The sequence below is a fragment of the Dryas octopetala genome, chromosome 5 (genome assembly GCF_963921425.1).
Source record: "Dryas octopetala chromosome 5, drDryOcto1.1, whole genome shotgun sequence".
NCBI lineage: Eukaryota > Viridiplantae > Streptophyta > Magnoliopsida > Rosales > Rosaceae > Dryas > Dryas octopetala.
In genome coordinates this window covers 13,584,234-13,609,336 of record NC_141370.1, presented here as the reverse complement: position 1 = coordinate 13,609,336, position 25,103 = coordinate 13,584,234, and the positions used below count along the sequence as shown (strand labels likewise).

At 37.5% G+C, this 25,103-nt stretch overlaps 3 protein-coding genes across 5 annotated transcripts; 2 read left to right on the top strand and 1 right to left on the bottom strand.

Moving 5' to 3' along the window:
- The first annotated feature begins 731 nt into the window (after nt 1-731).
- On the top strand, nt 732-21,049 carry LOC147284528 (salicylic acid-binding protein 2-like). The gene is made up of 5 exons (XM_086243193.1): nt 732-1,103; nt 1,257-1,333; nt 12,716-12,776; nt 13,011-13,190; nt 20,960-21,049. Exons 1-5 carry the CDS (start codon nt 732-734, stop codon nt 21,047-21,049), a joined length of 780 nt encoding a protein of 259 aa, XP_086099319.1.
- Nucleotides 1,655-4,020, bottom strand: LOC147284530 (pentatricopeptide repeat-containing protein At3g50420-like). Its single transcript, XM_086243189.1, has one exon. The coding sequence runs from the start codon at nt 4,012-4,014 to the stop codon at nt 1,903-1,905; it is 2,112 nt and encodes a 703-aa protein (XP_086099315.1). The 5' UTR covers nt 4,015-4,020; the 3' UTR covers nt 1,655-1,902.
- On the top strand, nt 4,155-9,256 carry LOC147284529 (uncharacterized). Of its 3 annotated transcripts, XM_086243190.1 has the most exons (12): nt 4,155-4,251; nt 4,333-4,389; nt 4,473-4,526; nt 4,630-4,695; nt 4,803-4,889; nt 4,994-5,581; nt 6,012-6,488; nt 7,424-7,485; nt 7,571-7,676; nt 7,803-7,882; nt 8,251-8,580; nt 8,746-9,256. In XM_086243190.1, the coding sequence occupies exons 1-12, from the start codon at nt 4,186-4,188 to the stop codon at nt 8,786-8,788; spliced, it is 2,016 nt and encodes a 671-aa protein (XP_086099316.1). In that variant the 5' UTR covers nt 4,155-4,185; the 3' UTR covers nt 8,789-9,256. The 3 variants fall into 3 exon arrangements, with proteins under 3 accessions (XP_086099316.1, XP_086099317.1, XP_086099318.1); XM_086243191.1 differs by lacking the exon at nt 8,746-9,256 and having other exon boundaries at nt 8,301-8,559; XM_086243192.1 differs by lacking the exons at nt 4,155-4,251; nt 4,333-4,389; nt 4,473-4,526; nt 4,630-4,695 and having other exon boundaries at nt 4,830-4,889; nt 4,977-5,581.
- Nucleotides 21,050-25,103: the final 4,054 nt, after the last annotated feature.

The following is a 25,103-nucleotide window of genomic DNA, read 5'->3' as shown; positions in this document are numbered from 1 at the left end:
GATTTGCCTCTCCTCCCTTATCTCTTCTGTATGGGTCTCCCCTGGGACCCACCCCCTTTTGTATTTCCTCTGCCCCTTGCTGGGCCTTTAAATGAACCATCATTTGCCCAAAAAAAAAAAATAGCTGGGTTTTTAGCACTTTTTTTTTATTTTTCTCAACTAATGAAGCAGAACAACAATAGCATGGTGGGCTAAGGGCTCACCCTAAATAAAAAATTAATGCTGTGCTTTATGCTAAAGAAGAGGGTGATCTAAAGCCCCATCCTATAATGAATATTGTGAGTGAGCCACATTTTATTCAGTCACTTTGAACAATATGAATTCTTGCGATTTTCAAATTACAATTTATGATCAGTTGCTAAGGATAAATGCACTTAACCCTTGGTTTCAATTTTTTATTTTTAAGTTTATTTGTGAAAATTATAATTAATTATATTCTAAAAAAAATATGTGAAAATTATTAGGTAAATTACTTTAAAGTTCATTTTCTAGCCTTTAATGATAAACAAATTCACCTAAAAAGTTGCAATGATAATTAAGTCCACTTTGTAAAAATAAAGCCCACATTATATTTGCTTTCATGTTTTTTTTTTTTTTAACTTGGTAAATTGCAATTATGAAATTCAAATAGTTACTGTTGCATAGCGGCAATTAATAACACTATAAGTTTATAACACAGGTGTTTTATGCAATTCGAATAGTTCTGTCGTACAGTGGCAATTGCCGAGCAAATGACATCATCTAAGGACCAGAAGCATTTTGTTCTAGTGCATGGGGCAGGCCATGGGGCTTGGTGTCGGTACAAGGTCAAGCCAAGGCTGCAGTCTGCTGGCCACAAGGTCACAGTGCTGAACCTTGCAGCTTCAGGCATCAACATGAAGGCCATACAAGATGTGCACTCACTGTCTGAGTACTCTGAGCCTCTGTTGGAGTTGATGGGGTCACTTGGTCCCAAAGAAAGGGTGGTCCTTGTAGAACATAGCCTTGGGGGCATGAACTTGGCCCTTGCCATGGACAAGTTCACTGAGAACATTTCTGTTGCTGTTTTCTTGACTGCCTTTTTGCCAGACACCACACACCAGCCATCATTTGTTATGGACCAGGTATTGTCTCACTAAGAAACTCTTTTATAAATATCTACTTCTAGATAAACGACATGTTATGTTGACAATTTGTGAACTATGATGCACAGTTAGATAATTATTGAAATTGAAATTGATTTCAAAACTTTGGTTGGTCTTCTTCTATGTGAAAAGTTCATGCAAAAGACCCCCACAGACGTATGGTTGGACACTCAGTTTGCACAATTTGGAAGCGCAGAACAACCGTTAACATCAATATTCTTCGGTGAGTTCGGTCCAAGTACTTATCATCAAATCTCTATCAACTCAGCCCCATTGAGGTCTCATTCACTCTCAACAATTGCCTAAGGTCTCAAGCTTAGGTAAGGAAATGGATGCTATGTTTTATGCTAGAGAAAGGGTGATCCAAGGCCCCACCTATAATAATTTCCAGTGTACATTTTATGCCAATGGTTAGGAAAATAATTTTGCTCACCATTGGCATAACACTAATTTGCTGAAAATATTAATTTGGTCTTTCTATTTTTAATGTGAATCCTTTGTATTTAAATTTATATCAGTTACTCGTTAGTTTCAACTTTTAATCTTTCAGTTCATGTTCCATCTAGTTCTGTTGGAACACCTTCAGCTAAAGCAACATATCAATTTATCATCTTAGGATGAAGGCCCTAGGTTGGTTAGGCTGCAAGCAAGATTGTTCATTTAGGCCTGGAAGCTGGAAACAGTTGTATCAATTCTAAAACTTAGTAGGAGGAATTAGTGGTGTTGATTCCAAGTAATGATTTTTCAAGATCTTGTCTCTTTCTACATCCTATGAAGTCTAAATTGGTTCATCAAGTTCAACTGTTTGGGATCTTACCATGTTTCCTTGTAGCTGATGCATTGCAGCTTGGGTTTCATCAAACCCTTGCTCTGATTGAACACCAGAACAGAATACCTGAATAGTATTTTTATCCTCAATCCAGCTTAACCCAGGATCCTTTTCCAATGGCAGTGCTCTAATCTTTCTCCTCATTTCTACAACACTATCCCATTTTCCATCAGCAGCATAGAGATTTGAAAGCAAGATATGTGTTGCACTGTCTGCCGCATTTAGACTTAAAACCTGCTCTGCTGCATGAACTCCTATTTTCAAATTTTTATTGATGACACATGAACTTAGCAAAGTTCTCCACAGTTCAAGAGTTTCTTCCTTAAATGGTGAATTTAGAATAAGTTCCTCTGCCTCATCTAATAATCGAGCTCGACTTAGCAAACTTACCATGCAAGAGTAGTGCTTAGGCCCAGGTGCAATACCATTTTCCTTCATACAATTCCACAAGAATTTTCCTACTTCAACCAACCCACTGTGGTTGCAAGCTGAGAGTAAAGACAGAAATGTTACTTGGTCTGGTCTGTGACCATGTTTTTCTATCCCAAAAAAGAGCTTCAATGCTTCCTCTGCCATGCCATGGTGACTATATCCTCCAAGCATTGAGTTCCAGCATTTCAAATCAGGGTTTGAAACTTGGGAAAATATAGAATAAGCAGCTTCAAGGCTACCATTTTTTGCATACATATCCACCAGACTCCCACAAACAGACATTTCAACATCGCATCCTGTTTTTACGGCCTGTGAGTGGATCATCTCACCTTGTTTTAACATGGCAAGGTCAGAACAAGCACTCAAAGCTGCAGAGAGAGCAAAGCTGTCAATCTTATGGCCTTCCTGGCACATTTCATAAAAGAACTTAATTGCACTCTCCCCATCAGCCAATCTCGAATAACCCATGATCATCTCAGTCCAAAGAACAACATCCTTCTCTGAAATGGAATAGAAGACCTTTTGAGCGTCATTAGTTTCACCACTTTTGAAATACATAGACACTAGTGTAGTTCCAACAAAAACACTGTTCTCGAATCCTGTTTTTGTGACTTGGGCATGAAGAGGTTTACCATAGTCAGAAATTAGGTATGCTCCTGTGGAGGATATGATAGCTGCAAAAGTATACTCATCTGGTTTAAGATGAGACATTTTCTTCAACCGGACAAACAAATCCATGGCCTTCTCTCCATCCCCGTTTTCTGAATACCCAGAAATCATTGTGTTCCATGAAACCAAATCTGGGTTGCACATTCCACTAAACACACTAAATGCTGCTTGGATATCACCGGAATTGCAATACATGTCAAGCAGGGAATTCTGCAAAGCTAAATCAGCTAGTGTGCTTGAAACTATGACTCGGGTGTGGATGAGTTTCCCCAGATAAAAATGTCTTAATCTGCTACACACATTCAAAACCATTGAATACGTAAATTGAGTAGGAACAATTCCAGTCCTCAACATGGCATCAAAGAGCAAAAGCCCTTCCTTGATCTCATCATTCTTCAAATTCCCAAAAATCATAGAATTCCAAGTGACAACATCTTTATTAACAATCCCCCTAAAAACTCTCCTCGTGGAGTCCAAATCCCCACAGTTGGAGTACATCCCAAGTAGAGAGGTCTGAATACATAAATCATTCATGAATCCAAATTTCACCACTTGGGAATGAATCAAAGAGCCAATCAACCAATCCTCAAGCGTACAAGACGCCTGTAGTAAGCTTGTGAAAGTCAAACCGTTTGGCCTAAGACACTCAACCCCCATTTGGTTAAGCACTTCAAATGCCAAAAGTGCACTGTATGAATCTCGGGAATAGGCTGCAATGAGCGCATTGAAAGAAACAAGATTTCTGTGAGGCATTTTGTCGAACACCATCCGGGAGTCCTCGAGTGAACCGCATCGTGCATACATGGACAGGATATTGTTGCACAGATACGGTGTCCGCGAGCCGACAGTGATGGTGTTTAGGAGGAGAGCGTGTAGTTGACGCGCTTGTTTCAGTGAGGTTATGGAGGTGCATTTTTGTATGAGAGCTGCTAAGAAAGAGGTTTCATAAAACGGTGGCATATAAGACTAACGCCTTTTCCTTTTCTATTTTTACCCGCCAACAAGTGAATGGTTTCTTTAGTAGCACAAATTGCAATATATCAGCCTACAAAAACGCACCGTTTCGCCCTCTCTGGACGCTCAGTTTTGAAGCTGAAGAGAAAAGCTCTCTTTTTTCCTCGCAGATTGAAAATGTGCAGTGAAACGAAGCTCTCGCGGCTCCACCGTCTGATCGATGACTCTCTCCGTCCGGACACTGTAAGTTCCGTCGTACTCCTCCATATATACGGTGTCGTTTCCTCGATTGTTTCGGCACCTCAATCCTCTTTTGCTTTGCAGGAACACGACCTCGTTTTGGTCTCCAAGGAGAAAGAACTTCTGGTCACGCTCTCTCAGGTTCTCTATCGCACTTCACCACTTTACACAATCCTCTTTGTCTTCATTTACATCATATAATCCATAATTTCAATCACTTGCAGGTTCTTCGACAAGTCAAGCTCTGGACCCAAGCACTCGATTCCGACTCCGATAATGTCAGTCTCTCTGTCTCTCTCTAAGCTGCAAATTGGACTTTCTGTAGCGATAAAACTCCGCAAAGGTGTAAACTTTTAAGTGTTATCTTAATCTTGTCATCAGGGCGTGGTGGTAGGATTAGATTGTGAGAGTGATTGCATGTGTCTGAGAAAAATCGTAACTCACTTGGTAAGTTCAATTTTTTCCAATTTTTTTTTTTTAAATTTTTAAAATGAATCATATATTTTTCGTATCACAATCTATGTAAGCTTCAAATGTTGTTGCTTTTTCAACAGATAGTCTTGCTAACAATGGAGAGTCAATATGTCAAGCATCTGGCGTGCAATGTTCTAGTTTCTGTCTCCGAATTCGTGGCCGCTTTGGTATGTTACAATTTTACTGCCTCGTAGAATGTAATTATATATTGCATATTTGGAAATTTACTAGTATTTTCTGCTTCATTGTCTTAGCTATATGTGTTTTATAGGGAAGCAACTGGGATGTCTTTATCCATTTATTGTGTGTTTGTATGGATTTGGCGATCACTGTGGCGATTTCATGTCTATCATCACCTTTGACAACTGAAGCTGATGATCTTCGATCTGGTTCACCGAGTTTAGTTCTTGTGTTAAGACCTAAGATGCAAAATGCTGACTGGTCTGTAGCGGCTGGTATTGTTAGGGTTTTACGTGAGATACGGAAATATTTGAAGTCGGAGAATGATGATGAACTTGTTGAAGTGTTCTTTGATTCTGTCAATTCTTGTCTTTCAACTGTGCCTTGGAACTTACATGAGATTCATGTTGGTCCAAATGCTGATGCTCAGAAAAGCTCCGGTGCAGATGTTTTATTTCAAAGATCCTTGTTTCTAGGAAATTTAATTCAGTTTCTCTGTTCCTTGGTTGAGCAAAGTGGTTCTGTGGAAGCTGCAGGTGGATCTGTAGGCAAGCATCATCCAATTTTTGCTACAATCATCAACCTTGTGCCCAAGCTTTTATGTTGGTGCCTTGGTGAGCAAGCAGATTGTGTTTACTATAACAAGTGCATCTCTCAATACTTTAGACACAAGTTATTGGTATGAATTAACCTGAGTCTTTTCTTTGTTAATATGGGAACTACTATTTTCCTGGGATAAAGGCCTAACTGAGTTACTTTCTACCTACTATTTTCCTGGGTAAAGACCTAGTTGAGTTACTACTACCTATTATTTTCCTGGTAGCCTAATTGAGTCGGGTTGATGCTAGTGGAGATTTGTTTCTTCTTTTGGAAAAATTAATATCTCTTATAAAAATTTTCCTTTGTATTTCTGTTATGAGAATTTTATATGTTCTCCATCTTGATAGTTTTGCAATGACGTTTACATAAATCTAAAAAAAAAAAAAAAACAATGTTCTTAACTAGTTTTGACAACAATTAGTTGGGAATGTGAAATATTTGTGAATCTCTATTAAATTATCTACCATAGAATTTGATTGCTAGTACATTGTGCAAAACATATTCTGCAGGTGCTAATGATCAGGCTCATTTCCCAAGTTCCGGAATGCTCAATTCTTGTTTCATGGTTGCAACTTATCCATAATTACTTTGGAGAGATGTTGCGGCAACCCATTACTCTTGAGTATAATCAGGATGATTGTCTGGACGGCTCTCCATTTCTATCCAGTGTTTCGGATGCAGAAGTAAATAGTCTGTGTTCCCGACATCTACAAAGACAGGCTGTTTTCCTTTTACTGAGGTGTTCTTTTAGTTTGATTAGCTCAAAAGGAGGCACTAACAAGAAATGCCCTTGTGCACATTGGAACTTATGCTTGACCTCTGACTCAAATGCAGAGCTGCAGTGTTGTGGAAGAAAGAAAGGTCTGGTGGAGCTCTATAAGTGGCTTCAAGGGCATCTTCCAACTGATATGTTGGTGGACCATGAAATGTATTTTGAAATATGTGTCGACTTTGCCAAATCCTTCCTCCAACTATATATCAAAGAGGTATATGTATATCTCCCTTTCTCATTAGATGTTACTTATTTTTTAATTTGTGATATCTGTGTATCCTACTTTGTTGTGTATTTGGCTTATTTCTGTTGCATTGGAGGATTGCATAATATGTTTCAGTGTACTCAAAATTTCATGATTTTTCTTCTTGATTTTACTTTTTGTATATTTACTTTCCCCATCTTTTATTTACTCATTTGGCGTGAAACAAATAGGGTAAAATAAAAAAAAATGTGTCTGATGATCATCCACTTATATGTTATTTATTGGATTCATTTAGTGTGGAATTCTTGCATACTTGTAACATGCAGTGTTTTTGCAATATGTGTGTTCATCTGGGTAGTAGAAGGAAGTCAGGAACTTGAGAAATCCAGTGAAGAAATATGGGAGCGTCTAGATCATGCAGATTATTAAATTAGAGATTTGCTGATTTTTTTAGAACCTAAAACTAAAAGACTATTCTTTTTGTTTTATTTGAAGAATGAGTAGTTTTTTTTTTTTTACCAAACATATGCATGTAAATACCTGCAAACTTTATGCATAGATAGTTCAGGGTGTTGAATCAGAGACCTTTGGTTACTGATCCCAGGGTCCCAAACAACTACTCTGCCTGTGCGGGTTGAAGAGACAATGAGTAGTTAAGGCTTTTAGGGCTCAAACAGTCCCCTGTTTCGATTGATGGGTATGGACCAGAGATGTCTATTGATCAATTCTAGTGGAGTATGTGCCCACCTCTCACCCTTCTTTCTTTTCCTTCTATGGGGGTGCCCAACCAGTTATCTTAGCTGATTTTAATTATGTTCATCATCTTGTCCAACAAGTTTGCATACTAAATTATGTAGTATTGTGTTTTTTCCTTCTTTGCCACATTATTTACAGTTTTTTGTTAGACCTATGTCCTCATTTCTTGGCTCATTCTTGATTTGTAGGATGATGTATTATTCAAAGTGCTCTTGCAATTGCTTTGTGTACCTTTTTCTGCAGAGGAACAGTAAGTAACAAATATCCTTGCTTTTCCATTCTTGTAAAATGCATTATCACAAATTCCTCTTAACAAATTTTTGGGTTTAATACAGGTTTGGAAAGGAAAAGGGAGCATTTCATGATTCAAAGGGCAATATGCTTTTTCGTGTCTCAGATCTTTTCAATCCTGTACTTTTATTCCATCTATTTCTTCTAGAGGCAAGATCCTCATATTACATACCCCCATTTGCACATCGGCATGTTTCCTACTTGTTAATTTGAAATAAATAGTATTCGGGATAAAAGGAATCATTGACATTATCTTCTTTTTTTACCTATTTGCAGTTAAGCTATGACCATCAGGTGCTTCTTGATTACCTTATTTCAAAAGATACCGGAACCAGTTGTGCAGAATATCTTTTAAGGTCAAAATTCTAGTCCCCCTTCTATTAACTTATGAAAGCTAAATTGCAGTATGCTACTTGGTGCTTGTTTCATCCCTTAAGCTTTTCTGCTGTTCACTATTGATTGTTACCCTGAATAAGCTTTTATTATTGTATTGGTTACTCATTAATAAAAGAAAAATGGTGAACTAAACTATAAGCATTGTTGATAAAAGTAAAATAAAAAAACCTACAAGGCATGAATCCTGTGCTTTAAATGACCTCTTTACTAATAAGCAAAACAGAAGGAAAGAAAAAAAATTCAGTTGCCCCGAGAAAGTTGCATTTGAATGCAACTCATTGTATCTTTGACTTGCTTCGTAATGTCCTTAATGCATTCTTTGTCATAGGTGCTTGCGTAAAGTCTGTGATTCATGGAGCTTATTTGTGGAATTTTCAGTGGGTGGACAAGCTACAAATCAATCGTCTTTCAAGAAAAGAAAAGTTTCATCCGATGGCTCGAGCGGAGAGGATTCTTTTGTCCCAGTGAAAAATCATGGAGTTCTCACATTTCTTGAAGATGAATCTGACGAAGAAAATAAAAGTGGCTGCAAGCAAACTCGAAATGCAGGACAGTATTTCAAGGAAGCCAAAGAGTGCTTACTTTCATTGAAAATTTCAATTGAAAGTCTTCATCTAAAGAATCTGTTTCCCTACAATCCTAATGTTCTTCTGAACCGGTGTGTCTCCTTGAAATGAGTTCCAATATGCAAACTATTGATTACTCTTACTATGGAGTTTAATTTTATTTTAAATTCAGATAACATTTTGCTTTCGCTTTTACTTTCATTCATTCCTTGTGAACTTGACTTGCCCAAACTGAAATACTTGCTCTTTACTTGCAGCTTAACAAGATTTCAGGAACTCTGTTTTGAGGACGAGAAATAAACTTCTCCAAGAATGGAGAAACTTATTGTTTGCACTTCCAGCATGAACTTTTGGGGAGCATCATTTATTCCTTTGAAGTTGAAGCAATTAAATGAGATCCTGCCAACCAGTGAGGCCTAGTCTTTAGAGGTGTTATGCGAAGATGTTACAAGGCAACTGTGACAGAGTCAGACAGACAATGCTGGAAGAGTGCTTTTAGATCCTCACGACTCTATGGGGCCATATATAGAGATTCTGTTAGAAGAGGTGATTGCACTTTTGGATTAACGTTGTGCAGTGAATAAGCAGATGAACAAGCCTCGTTAGGTAATTTAGATTATCTGTTTATAATTGTTAATGTTGATTTCTCTTTTCTTTCTTTCTTTTTTTTTTTTTCCCAAGAAGAAGGGAGGGGAAGAAATTCATTTTGTAGCACAGTTAAAAGCCTGCATCTAAGATTAGAATTATCAGGTGATTTGAATTATAATAGATTCTCAAGGTGTCAAATGTGAATGCTAATCACACTACATGGGAAGCTTGATGTGAAAAGTATTCTACAATATTTTGTCACTGATGGGGCCTTGGTAAGGGAAGAATACATAGAAAAAGTCATCTATTGGGGTATAATAATTCTGTATCCATGAGATGTATTGTGTAGATTAGAGCCTTAGAGGCATGACATGAACGTTTAGTCTGGAGTTTTGCGGTGAAATGATGCAAAATAAAAGGAGTCATTTCTGAAAAAGGGACCATAAAACCTCAAAGACGGGACTGAGGTAGGTTGGAGCCTGAAATGAGGACAAAATTTTAGAGTGAGCTTTAATTTGCATGCTGGGAGCAGCTTGTGGTCACGTGATGTGTCCTACGTTATTACTGGGCTGGTCGCTTATATATATATATGTGGTTGTGTACATTGTACGTGGGTCTTTCGGTATCTGTCACGTCAATATCAGCAGTAATGCCTAGTGTTTGTTACAGAACATATTTGAAACCTGGGAAACACTATTTTTTCCCACTTAAAGTCAAGATGCATAGTTATAGGAGAGGGAACTTTGGTGGGGGAAATGAGTTATTTCATTTCCAGGGGTATGAATTATTCGCTAGACTAGACATACCGAATACAGGGTGAGAATATGAAGCATTTTGTGTTGTTTGTGCTGGTTCACAAAAGCATAATTGATTAGGTGCTATAGTTGAGCTACTACTGATCTAACAATTTCAGTAGAGTTGCCACCTTTATCTTCCGGCAACCGGAGCAGTGGATGCCTGGGTGGTATTCTGGTGTAGGGATTAAAGGTGACAAAGCTACTGAACTCATTAGATCACAGGGTGACAGACACCTCCGGACTTGGCTGCATCTGAGTGGAGAAGATAAAATGCTTGAGGAGAGTTGTGTCATAACAGATAAGTTTTCATTTGTCAGCCCTCTATTAATTTTCTCTATAGACTCGAAGGTTTTTCCTTTCTATTTGGTATGCTTGAGCTTGAACATATATAAGCAAATTGTTTGTCAATTGAGTTTTAAGTTACCTAATTAGGCATACTGCTCTTTGTAACATTTCTCTTGAAAAATTCTTTACGTTTCGATTTCATTTAACCCTCGCTCAACTTTAACTGAGAAATTGGAGTCATCCAATAAAGCATTAAGACATCTAATTGTGATTGAATAAATAGATGAACATAGTGATCTCGTAAACACTTGAAATGATGACCATTTAATCAAATGGTTAAATGATTTTCAATTTGTCTAATTTCTTTTATAGAAATTTAGAAATTAGACGGCTTTGATAATCGAATTACTATGCGGATTGGGTCCTACAAACTATATCTCATTATGTTTAAGATGAAGTATACATCAACGGAATGGGCATATATATTAGGCTCATTCCATTGATAGATTCCTTATTTAAGGTTATATAAGGGATACTTTGTGGAGTACATTCCACATTGTATTTTGATGATTGAAACCGTCTACATTTGAAGTCTCCATTGAAGAATCGATTATAATTGCAAAAAATTAGTTAAATCGGTAATCATTTACCCATTTGATTAAATGGTCATCATTTCAAGTGTTTATAGAAAATATTTTGTTCTTCTATTTATTTAATCAAAGTTAGATAGCTAATGATTTTCGATTTGTTTAAAATTTTGCAATAATGATTTTTGAATATAGACATAAAAAATAAACGGCTCGGATCGTTGAAATATTATATGGAGTAAGCTTTTACGAGGAATCCTTTAAATAAAATTATTTTATAGAAATTTAGAAATTAGACGGCTTTGATAATCGAATTACTATGCGGATTGGGTCCTACAAACTATATCTCATTATGTTTAAGATGAAGTATACATCAACGGAATGTGCATATATATTAGGCTCATTCCATTGATAGATTTCTTATTTAAGGTTATATAAGGGATACTTTGTGGAGTACATTCCACATTGTATTTTGATGATTGAAACCGTCTACATTTGAAGTCTCCATTGAAGAATCGATTATAATTGCAAAAAATTAGTTAAATCGGTAATCATTTACCCATTTGATTAAATGGTCATCATTTCAAGTGTTTATAAAAAATATTTTGTTCTTTTATTTATTTAATCAAAGTTAGATAGCTAATGATTTTCGATTTGTTTAAAATTTTGCAATAATGATTTGAGGTCATCATTTCGATTTGAATATAGACATAAAAAATAAACGGCTCGGATCGTTGAAATATTATATGGAGTAAGCCTTTACGAGGAATTCTTTAAATAAAATTATTTGAGGAAACCGTGGATTGAAGGTAGGATTTACAAAGGTGCATGCACGACTGATACAAAGGTGCATGCACGAGTGCACGACTGAGAATAATCAGACAGATAAAGATAAATATGTGGCTCTAATCTGATCTGATCACATGGTCATGTTTTCTCTCTGAACCACTTGAGCTGCACTGCTCCTTCCTACAGGAAATTATTGAAAAGTACTAATTTGTAAAATGTGTCCCCCAAAGTATGAGTTTCTTGTTGAAAAGTACTAGTAGTCAGCAAGGATTAGTCTACACTACACGTACACCAAAGCTGAATCTATCTTTGAAACAATTATTACTCATGGTCATTTCCAAATTTTATAATCAGTTACGTGCAGAGTTAAGGAAGATTAAGATCAGATTAACTGAACCTTTGGAAAAAAGTAGGTTTGAACTTTAAACTTTGAACAAATGGAAATTTGGCAAGGGACCAAAACGAAGGATTTCTCGAGTATAAAAGTAAAGACTAGACCAAATGCAGGCCAAGGAATTAAAGAGAGGTTGAGGGTTAACAATATGAAGAAGCATTTTGCGCTGTTTCTTTTATTTCTTTGCTTGGCAACAATTAATTGTACTATCCCATCTCCAAATCCAACCCAAAAGCCAAGTGGTGCGAATAAGAAGCACTTTGTGCTGGTTCATGGAGCGGGTCATGGAGCATGGTGTTGGTACAAGGTTGCAACTCTACTCAACTCCACAGGTCACAACGTCACAGCTATAGACCTGACAGCCTCCGGAATCAACCCAAAACAGATACAAGAAATCCATTCCTTCTCGGACTACGTTGAGCCATTGATGAAATTCATGGCCTCTCTCCCAGAAGAGGAGAGGGTTGTGCTGGTGGGCCATAGCCTCGGTGGAGCCGTCATTTCCACTGCCATGGAGAGCTTTCCTCACAAAGTTTCAGCTGCGGTGTTTGCCACCGCTTTTATGCCTGGTCCTTCCCTCAGTTCCCGCACTATATTTGAAAAGGTAATAAATTCTTTAAAAATAATTGTGTGTAACGATAACATGCAGAATTCTGTTACATATTTGAACCTCATGTTGTCCTTTTTATCTGAAAATAATGTCTTTGAAAAATATACAGATTACCAGCAGATTGGTTTTGATGGACTCTCAATATAGATACGATCAGGGGCCCAACAACCCTCCAACCTCGATGCTCTTTGGGCCCAAGCTTCTGTCATCAGTTTTGTACCAACTCTCGCCACCTGAGGTTAGTCTTTGCCAAACATTATAGTGTGTTTTTTTTGGTCAACATTATAATGTGTGTTGAATTGTCGATTATATATCTTTTTCTCGCAACATGTATAATTTTCTCAAAAAAGTTCGTCTTAGAAAAAAAAAAACAAAGAAACTAAAAAGTGCAGTGCTTTTATACACAATTCTCATTTGGTCAGCTAATAGTTTTCCTCATTTCTTCTTTTTTCTTTGATTGGTGTTTGTGTAGGATTTAACACTAGCTTTGTCATTGGTGAGATTTAGCCCTCTCTTTCGTGAAGAAATAAAACTCACAAAGGAGAAATATGGATTGGTCCCAAGAGTATTCATCGTGTGCGACCAAGACCTTACGATAGAGGAGGACTTGCAAAGGTGGATGATCAAGAAAAATCCTCCAAATGAAGTGAAAGTATTGGAAGGTACCTTACTGTACTGGTTAGGTAGTTGTGTTCTACTGTTTGTATTGACAATCAGTCATAGCTGTATAGTTGTAAATCAGTCATAGCTGTATGGCTTTAAGTATGGGCTGGCCTTAAGTATGGGCTTCCCTTTTTTTCCCGTTACCTGCTGTGTCTTCATGTATCTTCATGTATTTAGTCTGGTTCCCTTGTAATCAATCAATACAATCAATACACAAACTGTGTTTACATTTTCTACATGGTATCAGAGCCTGATCCATAATAGGCCTGTCCTTGTTTCTTTTTCCTCTCTTCATTCTATTCTTGAATGGCAGAGGCAGAGGGTAATCCCTTCGGTTCTGAGGCCGAGATCTCTCTCGTTCCTTCTACAAGTGTTCATGAAGCTGATGTCAACCCAAACCAGCGATTATGTTCTGTGCTGCTGAATGAATTCAACTATCTTCCATGGTCCAGAGCTATTACTCTTGCTCTTGGAGGAAGGTCCAAGCTTGGGTATGTCAATGGAAATTTAAAGGTTCCTGAAACTTCTTCTCCTTTATATGAAGTCTGGTTGTGTAAGGATCAACTTGTGATGTCATGGCTTCTCAACTCCATGGAATCCAAGGTTGCTGAAATTTTCAGTTTCTCTGAGTCATCTCGTCATCTCTGGGAAGCAGTTAAAGAAATGTATGGTAATCAAAACAACTCAGCTCGTGTATTTCAGCTTAAGAGGGATATTGCTAGTCTCCAACAAGCAGGAAAATCTTTTGTCCAGCATCTTGGTAGCATGAAAAGTATGTGGAACGAGCTTGATATGTATCGACCACACACTGCTGATTCAACTGAGTTGTTAAAAAGAGGTGAAGAAGATAAGATTTTTCAACTATTGGCAAGCTTAGGTTCTGAATATGAGGATCTTCGCAGTCACATCTTGATGAGCACTGATCTTCCATCACTTTCAAATGTCTGCACTACTATTCAGCGTGAAGAGGTGCGTAAAAAGGTTATGAATATGGAAACCAGGGCCAGTGTCTCTGAAGCTAGAGCTTTTTTGATCAACACCAAGCAGCCTGAAGACAAGGTGTACAGAGGCAAAAGACCAGATCTGAAATGCACATATTGTAACTCTGTTGGCCATGTAAAAGATCGATGCTGGAATCTACATCCTGAATTGAAACCCAAGTTTTCAAAAGACTATAAAGGTTTCCAGAAAGGTCCTCAAAATCACATTCACAAAGCAAATCATGCTGCTGCTATTTCTACTGATGGACTGTTAAATTTCACTGCAAACCCTGCTACCTTAATCAATGAGTTTGCAGCTTATCTCCAACAAAAGAAAAAAGGAGATTCTAAAATTGAAGGGATGACTGGTGCTTACATGAATAATGACAATTCCACTGCACTTCTTGGTAAATTTACAGGATTCTTAGCAGAAGCTGAAGGTATATCTCATGATGAGATTCCAGGTATCTTGAATGCTTTCTCAACTGCTCTTAATGTTAGTCTCATGCATGATTTTTGGATTATAGATTCAGGTGCCACTGATCACATGACAAATCAAACCACAAATTTATATGATTTTGAGACATTATCCCAACCATCTCAAGTTTCTGTTGCCAATGGTAGAGATGTTCCAGTTATAGGTCGAGGGAAGATAAAACTTATCTCTGAAAATGTTGAGTCCACAGCTTTATATGTTCCATCTTTTCCCTTTCAACTGCTGTCTGTTGGAAAAATTACAAACTCTCTAAATTGCCTTGCAATTTTCTCTCCTCATAATGTTGTTTTTCAGGATCTAGTCACCAAGAAGCTGATTGGTGAAGGTTTCTACCTAAATGGATTGTATTACTTGTCAAAAGATTTTAAAGCTCCAAAAGGGTTTCAAGTCAGTTCCAGTTTAGCTCAAGATCATCAGTTGTGGCATCAACGTCTAGCACATCCATCTAAACCTGTTTTGTCCACTTTATTTCCCAGTTTATGTAAAACATCTCTCAACTGTGAAACTTGTCATTTGTCCAAATTTGCTAGACTTCCTTTTGATTCTTCTATGTCTAGAGCTAGTAAACTTTTTGAAGTTGTACACTCTGATGTTTGGGGTCCTGCACCTCTAGAATCCTTTGATGGTTACAAGTATTTTGTGACTTTTGTTGATGATTTTTCTAGAATCACCTGGTTGTATCTATTGAAATTCAAAAGTGAAGTTATGACTGTTTTCAAAGATTTTCATAATATTGTCATGAATCAATTCTCATCTCAAATTCATACTCTAAGATCAGATAATGGCACTGAATACATGTCCAATATCATGTCACAATACCTGAGCACACATGGCATTATGCATCAAACAAGTTGTGTAGGTACCCCCCAACAAAATGGGATAGCTGAGAGGAAAAATAGGGATCTACTTGAAAAAACCAGAGCCCTTATGTTCCAAATGAATGTTCCAAAAAAATTTTGGTCTCAAGGGGTACTTACTGCCACCTATCTCATAAACAGACTGCCAAGTCGTGTTCTGCAGTCAAAAACACCTTATGAGGTCATGAAGGGTAGGAAAGTCAATCTGTCTCATCTAAGGATTTTTGGATGTACATGTTTTGTTCACATACAAGCACTTCACCGAGACAAGCTGGATCCTAAGTCTGTTAAGTGTGTTTTTATGGGGTATTCTTCAACTCAAAAGGGATACAAATGCTACAATCCCAGTACTAGGAAGCTTCTTGTTTCAAGAGATGTCAGGTTTGATGAAACCACACCATATTTCAACAAGCCATCAGAGTCAACCATTCAGGGGGAGAATTTCTTTGATTTTTTCCCTTTGCCAAATCCAGCTGCAAGCCATGATGATTTTCCTTCAGTGTCTATCAATACCAATGTCTCTGTTCCTAACAATGATGATCTGATAGCTGAAGAAGAGGTAGAAGCTTCAGATGCACAAGTGCAAACCAATGACGCCTCCATCTCAACTGAAGTTGCTGAACCTGACATACCTTCAGCTCCACCTAGAAGAAATCCTCCTCGTGATCGACGTCCACCATTGAGGATGCAAGAGTATGTGACTTACACTGCCAGGTATCCAGTTGCTAATTTCATAAATTACAGCAAAGTGTCATCCTCTCATGCAGCTTTCCTTAGTAAGATATCAAATGAAAGTGAGCCAAAAAACTTTCACGAGGCTAAACTTCAAGATGTATGGCGAAACGCTATGCAAGAAGAACTGCAAGCATTAGAGGCAAATAAAACTTGGAGTATTGTCAGTCTTCCAAAAGGAAAAAAGGTGGTCGGCAGCAAGTGGGTTTATAAAATAAAGTTTAACTCTGATGGTTCGATTGAAAGACACAAGGCAAGATTGGTGGCTCGCGGTTTTACTCAAACATTTGGAGTTGATTATAAGGAGACATTTGCTCCAGTTGCCAAAATGAACACAGTGAGGGTTCTCTTGTCTATTGCTGTTAATCATAAGTGGCCCTTGTATCAAATGGATGTAAAAAATGCGTTTTTGCAAGGGGATCTGGAAGAAGAAGTATACATGCAACTTCCTCCGGGTCATCCACAAGAAACTGATTCTACCATGGTGTGCAAACTCCACAAGTCCATTTATGGATTGAAACAATCTCCTCGTGCCTGGTATGCTAAGTTAAGCTCAGTCCTAGAAGCTGTTGGTTTCAAAAGAAGCAATGCTGATTCATCTCTCTTTGTTCGTAATGACACAGCTGGAAGATTGGTTGTTCTCATCTATGTAGATGATCTTATCATCACAGGTGATAATGTTGATGAAATTGTCACTCTTAAGCATTCTCTTCATCAAAAGTTTGCAATTAAAGACTTAGGAGTGTTGAAGTATTTTCTTGGGATTGAGATGGCAGCATCTAGTAAGGGATTGTTTTTGAATCAAAGGAAATATATCATTGATCTGCTTCAAGAAGCTGAGATGATGGATAGCAAACCAGTTAGAACTCCTCTTGACAGTAAGCTAAAGTTAACCTTGGAAGGACAGCCAGTCAGCGACATCAGTTATTATCAAAGATTAGTTGGCAAGCTTATTTATTTGACTATTACAAGACCTGATATTACATATGCAGTGAGCCTCGTAAGTCAATTTATGCATGCCCCCACTGTGAGACACTTACAGACTGTCAAAAGAATTCTCAGGTATCTCAAGGGTTCTATTGGGCGAGGAATTCTCTTGAAGAGAAATGGTCACACTCAAATTATGGGTTTCACTGATGCTGATTGGGCAGGGAACCATCTTGATAGAAAATCAACCACAGGCTACTGCACTTTCGTTGGAGGAAACCTTGTCACTTGGAAAAGCAAGAAGCAAAATGTCATTGCTCGCTTAAGTGCTGAAGCTGAGTACAGGGCGATGGCTTCCACTGCCTGTGAACTTATATGGCTAAAAGGTCTCCTTTCTGATTTGGGGTTCCTAGAGTCTCAGCCTATGTATCTCTATTGTGACAATCAAGCAGCTATGCACATTGCTTCCAATCCAGTGTTCCATGAAAGAACAAAGCACATTGAAGTTGACTGTCACTATGTTCGTGAGCAGGTTCAATCAAAAATAATTCAAACTGCTTATACTCGCAGTCATGATCAGCTGGCAGATATCTTCACAAAGTCTTTAGCCTCATCTCAGTTTCAACGACTTCTTTCCAAGCTTGGATCAATCAATATACTTGATCCCGCTTGAGGGGGAGTATTGGAAGGTACCTTACTGTACTGGTTAGGTAGTTGTGTTCTACTGTTTGTATTGACAATCAGTCATAGCTGTATAGTTGTAAATCAGTCATAGCTGTATGGCTTTAAGTATGGGCTGGCCTTAAGTATGGGCTTCCCTTTTTTTCCCGTTACCTGCTGTGTCTTCATGTATCTTCATGTATTTAGTCTGGTTCCCTTGTAATCAATCAATACAATCAATACACAAACTGTGTTTACATTTTCTACAAAGTGATAAATGGTTCCGATCACATGCTCATGTTCTCTAAAACGCTGGAGTTCTTCTCCCACCTCCAGAATATAGCTGAGAAATATTCTTAATTAATTGAAATCATGAGCAAGCTGTGTACCTGATAACTAGCTAGCTAGGTCGATCTAGGACTTTATCATCATTAATATTGTACAAATATATGCTTCAGGATCGCCCGATCGGGTATACTAGCTAGCCTCCCTCATGCACTATCTATATGGTCTATATTTATAAATATGAATAAATTTTATCAAATAAAATCACTTAATATGAAGATAAGAATATAAGGTTTTCTTTATTAGCTAGCTATTCTTCCAAAACAAAACATCAAATATGGTTGATGCTATTAAATAATTTTCTCTATTGATTCCAAGGTTAATTTTCCTTGCTATTTGGCATGCTTGAGCTTGAAGATGAAGCCTTGAGCTGTTGGATACTTGGATATATATATATATATATATATGAAAAAAATTTCATACAGTGTACATAACTAGGTATTGGTCAGCATTATGCACAACAAGACTACCAAGTCACAAATATTGACATCCCTCAATTTGCCAGGAAAAAAAAAAACACGAAAAGAAAAATCTTTCTAGTGTTGAATTAAGTAAACCTAAGGAGTAAAATTTCGGTTTCGATGGAATTTCGATTAAAATTTCGATTTCGATAAAATTAGACAAAAACGACGGAAATTGCTATGAAAATACAAAAATTTTGAATGAAACTTGACTATATATGTATTTAACATATTATCTACTACATTAATAAAAAATTTTGAAAAAACCAAATTATATAGTATGTTTCATGTGATATAAGATGAAGATAATGTGCGCTGGAGGTAAATACTGTTAAAAAATTGAGTCACTAATTAATAATTATAAAAATAACACCTCAAATTTATATTATAATATTAAATCATGAATTAATTAAATATTTAAAAAGATGTATTAGGGTTTAGAGTTTAAAAATAATTAAATAAAATCTCAAAAGAGCCAAACTAAACCCCAAACCCTTTTTTTTCTTTCTACTTGCCCAAAGGCCCAAACCCCAATCAACCCTAAACCCCTTCTTCTTCTTCTTTTTTCTCTCTTTTTTTTTTTTTCTCTTTTTTTCTTCTTTTCATTTTTTCTTTTCTTTTTTCTTTTCTTTTCTTTTCTTTCCTTCATGTTTCCTCCCGTGACTTCTTCTTCTTCAGTCTTCAACTCTTCACTCTCATTTCTCTCTCCCCGACCTCATCTCTCTCTCTCGCCCCCTGTCGCCGCCCAGAAATCCTAGAAATCCCATAAATCCCATAAAGTCCAGAAATATATCTCAGAAATCTCTCCCCCCAACCTCATCTCTCTCTCTCTCTCTCTCTCTCTCTCTCTCTCTCTCACCCTTACCGCCGCCCAGAAATCCCAGAAAGCCCAGAGATCCCAGAAGCCCACTGAAACCCAAAAATCCTACCCCAACCGATATTTTCACCAAAATTTCGAGAATTTCGCCCAAATTTTCCGAAATATTAACGAAAATATTTTGGTATATTGATAAAATTTCCCCCTCCCCAAAAAATGAAAATTTCCTCCTTGATTTTTGTTTACACCCTATTTTAATTATGGGCCAAGATTCCGGCCAAGCCCAATGTCATAAGCAAAGCCCACTTATGGTTGAAGTTGAAGCCCACGGCGTGTTACAGAATCAAAGGCCTGGACTGTCAGAAAATATGTTTAAAGAAAGTTTTTTTTTCGGCCGAGAATCCTTGGCGGGATAAGAGTACTAAATCAATATAAGGCAAGAATTCAATGACTTGGGCATAAAGAAAGGAAAATATCAAGAAGAAAATAGAAGTTCAAAATCAAGTAGGATAAAGTTTCTTAACCCTATGGGCTAATCACTATATAAAGCAAGACATTAGAAGGAAAAGCTCTCTCTAAAAAAACATATCTCACAAGTCAAGCACAAGCTTTTCAACAACTCAAGTTCCAGATTTCTTCCAGATTTTGGTTTTCAATCGTGTTCTATTTCTTCAGATCTAGTTCTTTGTTTTTGACTCTGCTAAGATTTTTTCTTAGTATTGAGTTTTCTTCGTTATTGTTTATTTTCAATGGTTGTTTTTCTTCCATGAGATTTGTCATAAGAACTCGTATTATCACTCAATTTCGGGATAATCAAGTCATCCATACTTTCTTCATCAAGATTCATTATTTTGAAATTCATCCCATTACTCAAGTTACAATCTTACGTACTTACAAATTCGAGCACCAAGTCATTGAAACAAGTGATTAAAGTCCTTAAAGATCAAGGTAAGCAGAACCTTGATGAACTTTTGTTCCTTGCTCATTTACAATTGTTTTGTTTCAGAAGTCAATAAGCTCGGCACGAAATAATAACTCATATTTTGTTTTATGGCTCATTTGCCAAGAATAGTGGTACGCCCAAACATTAAACTAGGACTGTAGTGTTTCTAGTTAGGAATCCGGCCAGGCTTTCCGTGATTTTTAAAGGTAACAATTTTAAACCTCAGATTAGAACTTGGCATATTTGACTATAGTAAAAAATATTATCTTAAACCGATAAAAGAAATATTCTCGAACGTTGATTCTAACCCACACAAAAATGGAAATATAGACAAGGAAACAAGTTGCGATACATCCATATGTCTGCCATACCCTATTAATTAAATGATAAATTATTCTTAAATTCAGTTTTTGAAAGATTTTTAAGTAAAAATTCAGTCAAATAAAAAATTAAGTCAAAACTTAATCTATTCACGTGCTCGGGCCTGAACGCCGAAAACAAACTGCCAAGCGCTCCATACTCTTGCCGAATGAAGTGAAGATGATAAATGGTTCTGATCACATGGTCATGTTCTCTAGACCATTGGAGCTCTTCTCCCACCTCCAGAATATTGCTGACAAATATTCTTAATTAATTAAATCATGATGAGCTCGCTAGCACCAGAAGCACCATGTATATTTATAAACATGAATAAATTCTAAGAAATATTATGAATAATTTGTTTGATTAAATTAATCTTGTTTTTTTCCGACAACTTGTCATATTCTCACTACAAACTTGCCTAACTTTAAATGAACCAACTAGCTACTACTACCTAGTGGCATTCAATCCAATTACATTTGATGCTCTTAAAGTAATTTTCTAAATGAAGCAGAAATTAATTACCGATGAGAAGTTTGAATCGGTAATTCGGGCACTTGAGTTATACTAGAGGAGATTGCTGAGAAGTATAGTGTCGGTAAAACGTGCTCTTGTTGTTGTTGTTATGCATTTGTGTACAGTGTACATGACACAAATATTGACTTCCCTCAATTTGTCGGATTAGAACTTTGGCGTATTTGCTTATAGTCAATGAAATATTATCTTGTACCCAAAAAAGAAATATCTTCGTACATTGATTCTAACCCACAAAAAAGGACATATCGATCTCCACCACTGACGTGACGTATAGACAATTAAGATAGACTTGTCATGTAAAATATTGAGGAATTAGCAATATAAATAAGGAGACAGTTGCGATACAGTACGTGGTGGATCTAGAAATATTTGCTCATAGAGTCAAGAAGTAAAGGGAAAAATTTAGAGAAACTGCAAAATTTTCATGTTGTCTTTATTTAATGAAAGGGAACTCATAAACTATCCATTCATTGACCACATTCAATAAGTGCTGCCAAAAAATTGATGTATAGTTGCCATAATATGCAGCATCATAATGTTTTGACATTATTTAATGAAAGGGAAAATGCACAAATCAATGGTTTACTGACCTGAAGGCTCGGGGATATATAAGGTGGGTAATCAGTCCGAATACGACTCACCTGTGACTGGATTGACTCTTTTTCTTTCAAATAAGATGGATGAGATGAAAATTGACCAGCATAGAAAAGGGAAGTGCGTTCTGGCTTGACGGAATTACATGAAAGAAGCTACAGATCCCCATAGTATTGTATTATACACAAGCTAGCACGATTCAAACCAATAATGGGCATAGATCAACCAAGAGGCAAACTTTGTGTGAACAGACCCTCTTAACAAAATTTCGAGAAATTTCCTCAAAAGCTTAGTAGGGGTACACCTTTGCCCAATTCCGATGGAAGCTTCTTACCCTCAAAGAGTTAGACACTCAATCCCAGCAGCAACACAGATTTACCTGGTGGCTGAAGGCGTTGCAAAACAAGATAATGGGGCTTCGTGCGCTAGCCACCGTAAGAAGTGAAACAGAATTCCCACCGGTCTTGATTTTCGCTTGTAATTGTGGTGAGAAGAAAGGATTTCAGACAAATAAGGTTTCCCACACCTGCCCCACGCTCCTCTTTTTGTTCCATGTACTCTCTATCCCACCATATCGGTTTCCCTTTTGAGGTCTGATACCCATTAATCAACTTATATTGTTAATAGTTGGACAATCAGCAACTTTTTGGGCTAGTGGATACTGTTTACTTCCTCCAAATTATTAATTAGTGGCAATGGCATGAATCAATTGTCACCAACTCTAATATAGTTTATTTTCATGGTGGCTTTAGGCCATATTTGTTGTAGTGTTGGCTAGATTTGAAGTTGAAGTTTGGGGTCTTCGAAGAATTAGCTGAAGAAGCAGACATTCTCATAATTGACACATTTGTATGCATGGCTGTGAATAGATTGGATGATCCAAAAAAACTGTTAAGACCCTAGCCAATACACCACAAAAACCATAGCTGATATGGAGCGGAAAGCCAGGGTACTTGAACCCTTAGTGATCCTAACAAAAAACTATACCCTATTGATCGAAATGGATGGATCCATTGATTCAATAGTGACGCAGCGTAGCACGTAAGTAAAAGAGAATAAAGAAAACTAGCGTTATCTAGAGTCCACCAGAGAAATAAGAGAAATCTCAAGATTTTTTGATTAAAAATGATAATAATAATCATACAAACAGCCAAAAAGGTTGTTTAAATACTTTTACAACCCTAGACGTTCGAAATTTAAAACGGAAATAAAGTGCAATTTAGGAAACTTATTCAAAATCACTAAATTGCTTATTTGAAGCTCACTGACTTGGATTTGTCTCGTCGTTCCCTTCGAATCGGTATATTATGGGTCTATTTCTGACACTGGGCTGGGCTGAACTTTGTTCGTTTTCTTGGCCTTCTGGCGGTCGAGTTGTTGCATGAACTGTTTTGCCATTTGTTCTACATCAAATAGTGATCTCTGCATTTGTACCACAAGCATGGTAGCACATTCTCAGACCAATTAAGAGGACAAACCAAATATATATAAATTCAAGCATACATTTGAATATATATATATATATCCATATAATAATTAAGGACTATTATGAATGAGATTGAAATCATGAAACGGGTATTAGTTGGACTGAGATTGAAAAGAAGTTTAGATATATTGTTGGATATAGAATGCATCCAAACACCAATTTGTCTATCATGCATACGATGTATGACATATATATATATATAAAGATTTAATTGTGCAAAGATGTATATTCTAATAGTGAAAAAAGTGATCAATATGTTAAGATTTAAGGGTTAAACTTGTGTTAATTTGTATGTCATACGTTGCTTGTATGGTAGAATTTTCTCCAAAGCACAAGTCATGGTAGAATTTTCTTCAAAGCACAAGTCATTTATGGGGTTTGGCAGGATTCATGAAGAGAAAAGAAAATTGGATCTAACTTGGTATGGAGCTAGCTAGACTTTATACATATATTGAATTTTTTAGAATGAAACTTTTATCTTTTCTATCTTGAGGATTGTTGAATTAATGGAGGGAAAATAATACAAAATGAATCTTAACGATTAATTTAAAGAAATGAAGAAGATCCTTGCATTTTCTATCATTTTCCCAAAAGTAAAATTTCAACCATTCACCCTCTACAGTTATCCTTATGACCCATATGCTTACAAAAGAAAAACTGAACTTGTTACGCCTATTAGTTAATTTTGTTTATGTTGGTGTGAGTCAACACGTGGGATTATTGTGTAATTATTAGAATTAATTAGGTGATTTATTAATTCCTGTATTTTAGTTATAGGCCCATGTATATAAACCACTTTTTGTGGTCTTATTCAATTAATCAGAAAATATTGAAACCCTAAACCTAAGCCTCCTCTGAACATGGTATCAGAGCATGGTTCTCTATCCTACTGGTTTTTTTGAAGAGTTTTTCCAGAAAAATTCTACTGTTCATTGGCCTTTCTTTTTTCAGCTTTGTGGTTAAGTGCATGCACCTAAGCCTTCAGACTCTGACTTCGAAGGCTGGTATCTGACTTCAGCAGTGACGCCGCCGCCACCGTTGCTCGCGGGCCGGACCCCTGCCACCGTCGCGCTCCTCCGCTGCTCCAGACGCCGCCGCCAACTCTACGTAACTGTGTGTGTTCCTTTCCGCTGCCACCGTCCGCTGCACACTCTCTCCCTGCCACCGTCCGCTGCACACGCACCCCCTGCCACCGTCGATCGCTGCGCACCCCCCCCCTCGGCTGCTCCACGTCGACCAGTTGCACCTGTGCGCCGCCCAGTCCTAGCGACGACGCCGTCTTTTTCCACGTCGACCAGTTGCAGCGACGCCGACCCGACGCCATTCGCTCCTCTGTGCGCCGACCAGTCGCAGCAACGACGCCGTCCTCTTCCTTGTGCGCTGTCCTCTCCTCCAGACCCGACGCCGACGCCCCTGCTCGACACGCCGGCGACTGGGCGCACCTCTGCCGACCTGCTTGCCCGACGAGACGCCGCCTCGCCTGCTCGACACGACGCCGACGCCCTGCCTCCACCTTCCTTGAGCGCCGGCGACTGATGCTCGTCCGTTAGAGACGTCAACCCACTGCTGTTGCGTGAGTTCTCTACAACGCGACGCGGCTGGGACGACAATTTGGATTGGGCGTGGCTGTGAGCGGCAAAGAAGAAGAAGAAAAAAAAAAAAAAAAAAAAAAAAGGAAAAAAAAATAATATTTAAAAAAGAAAAAAA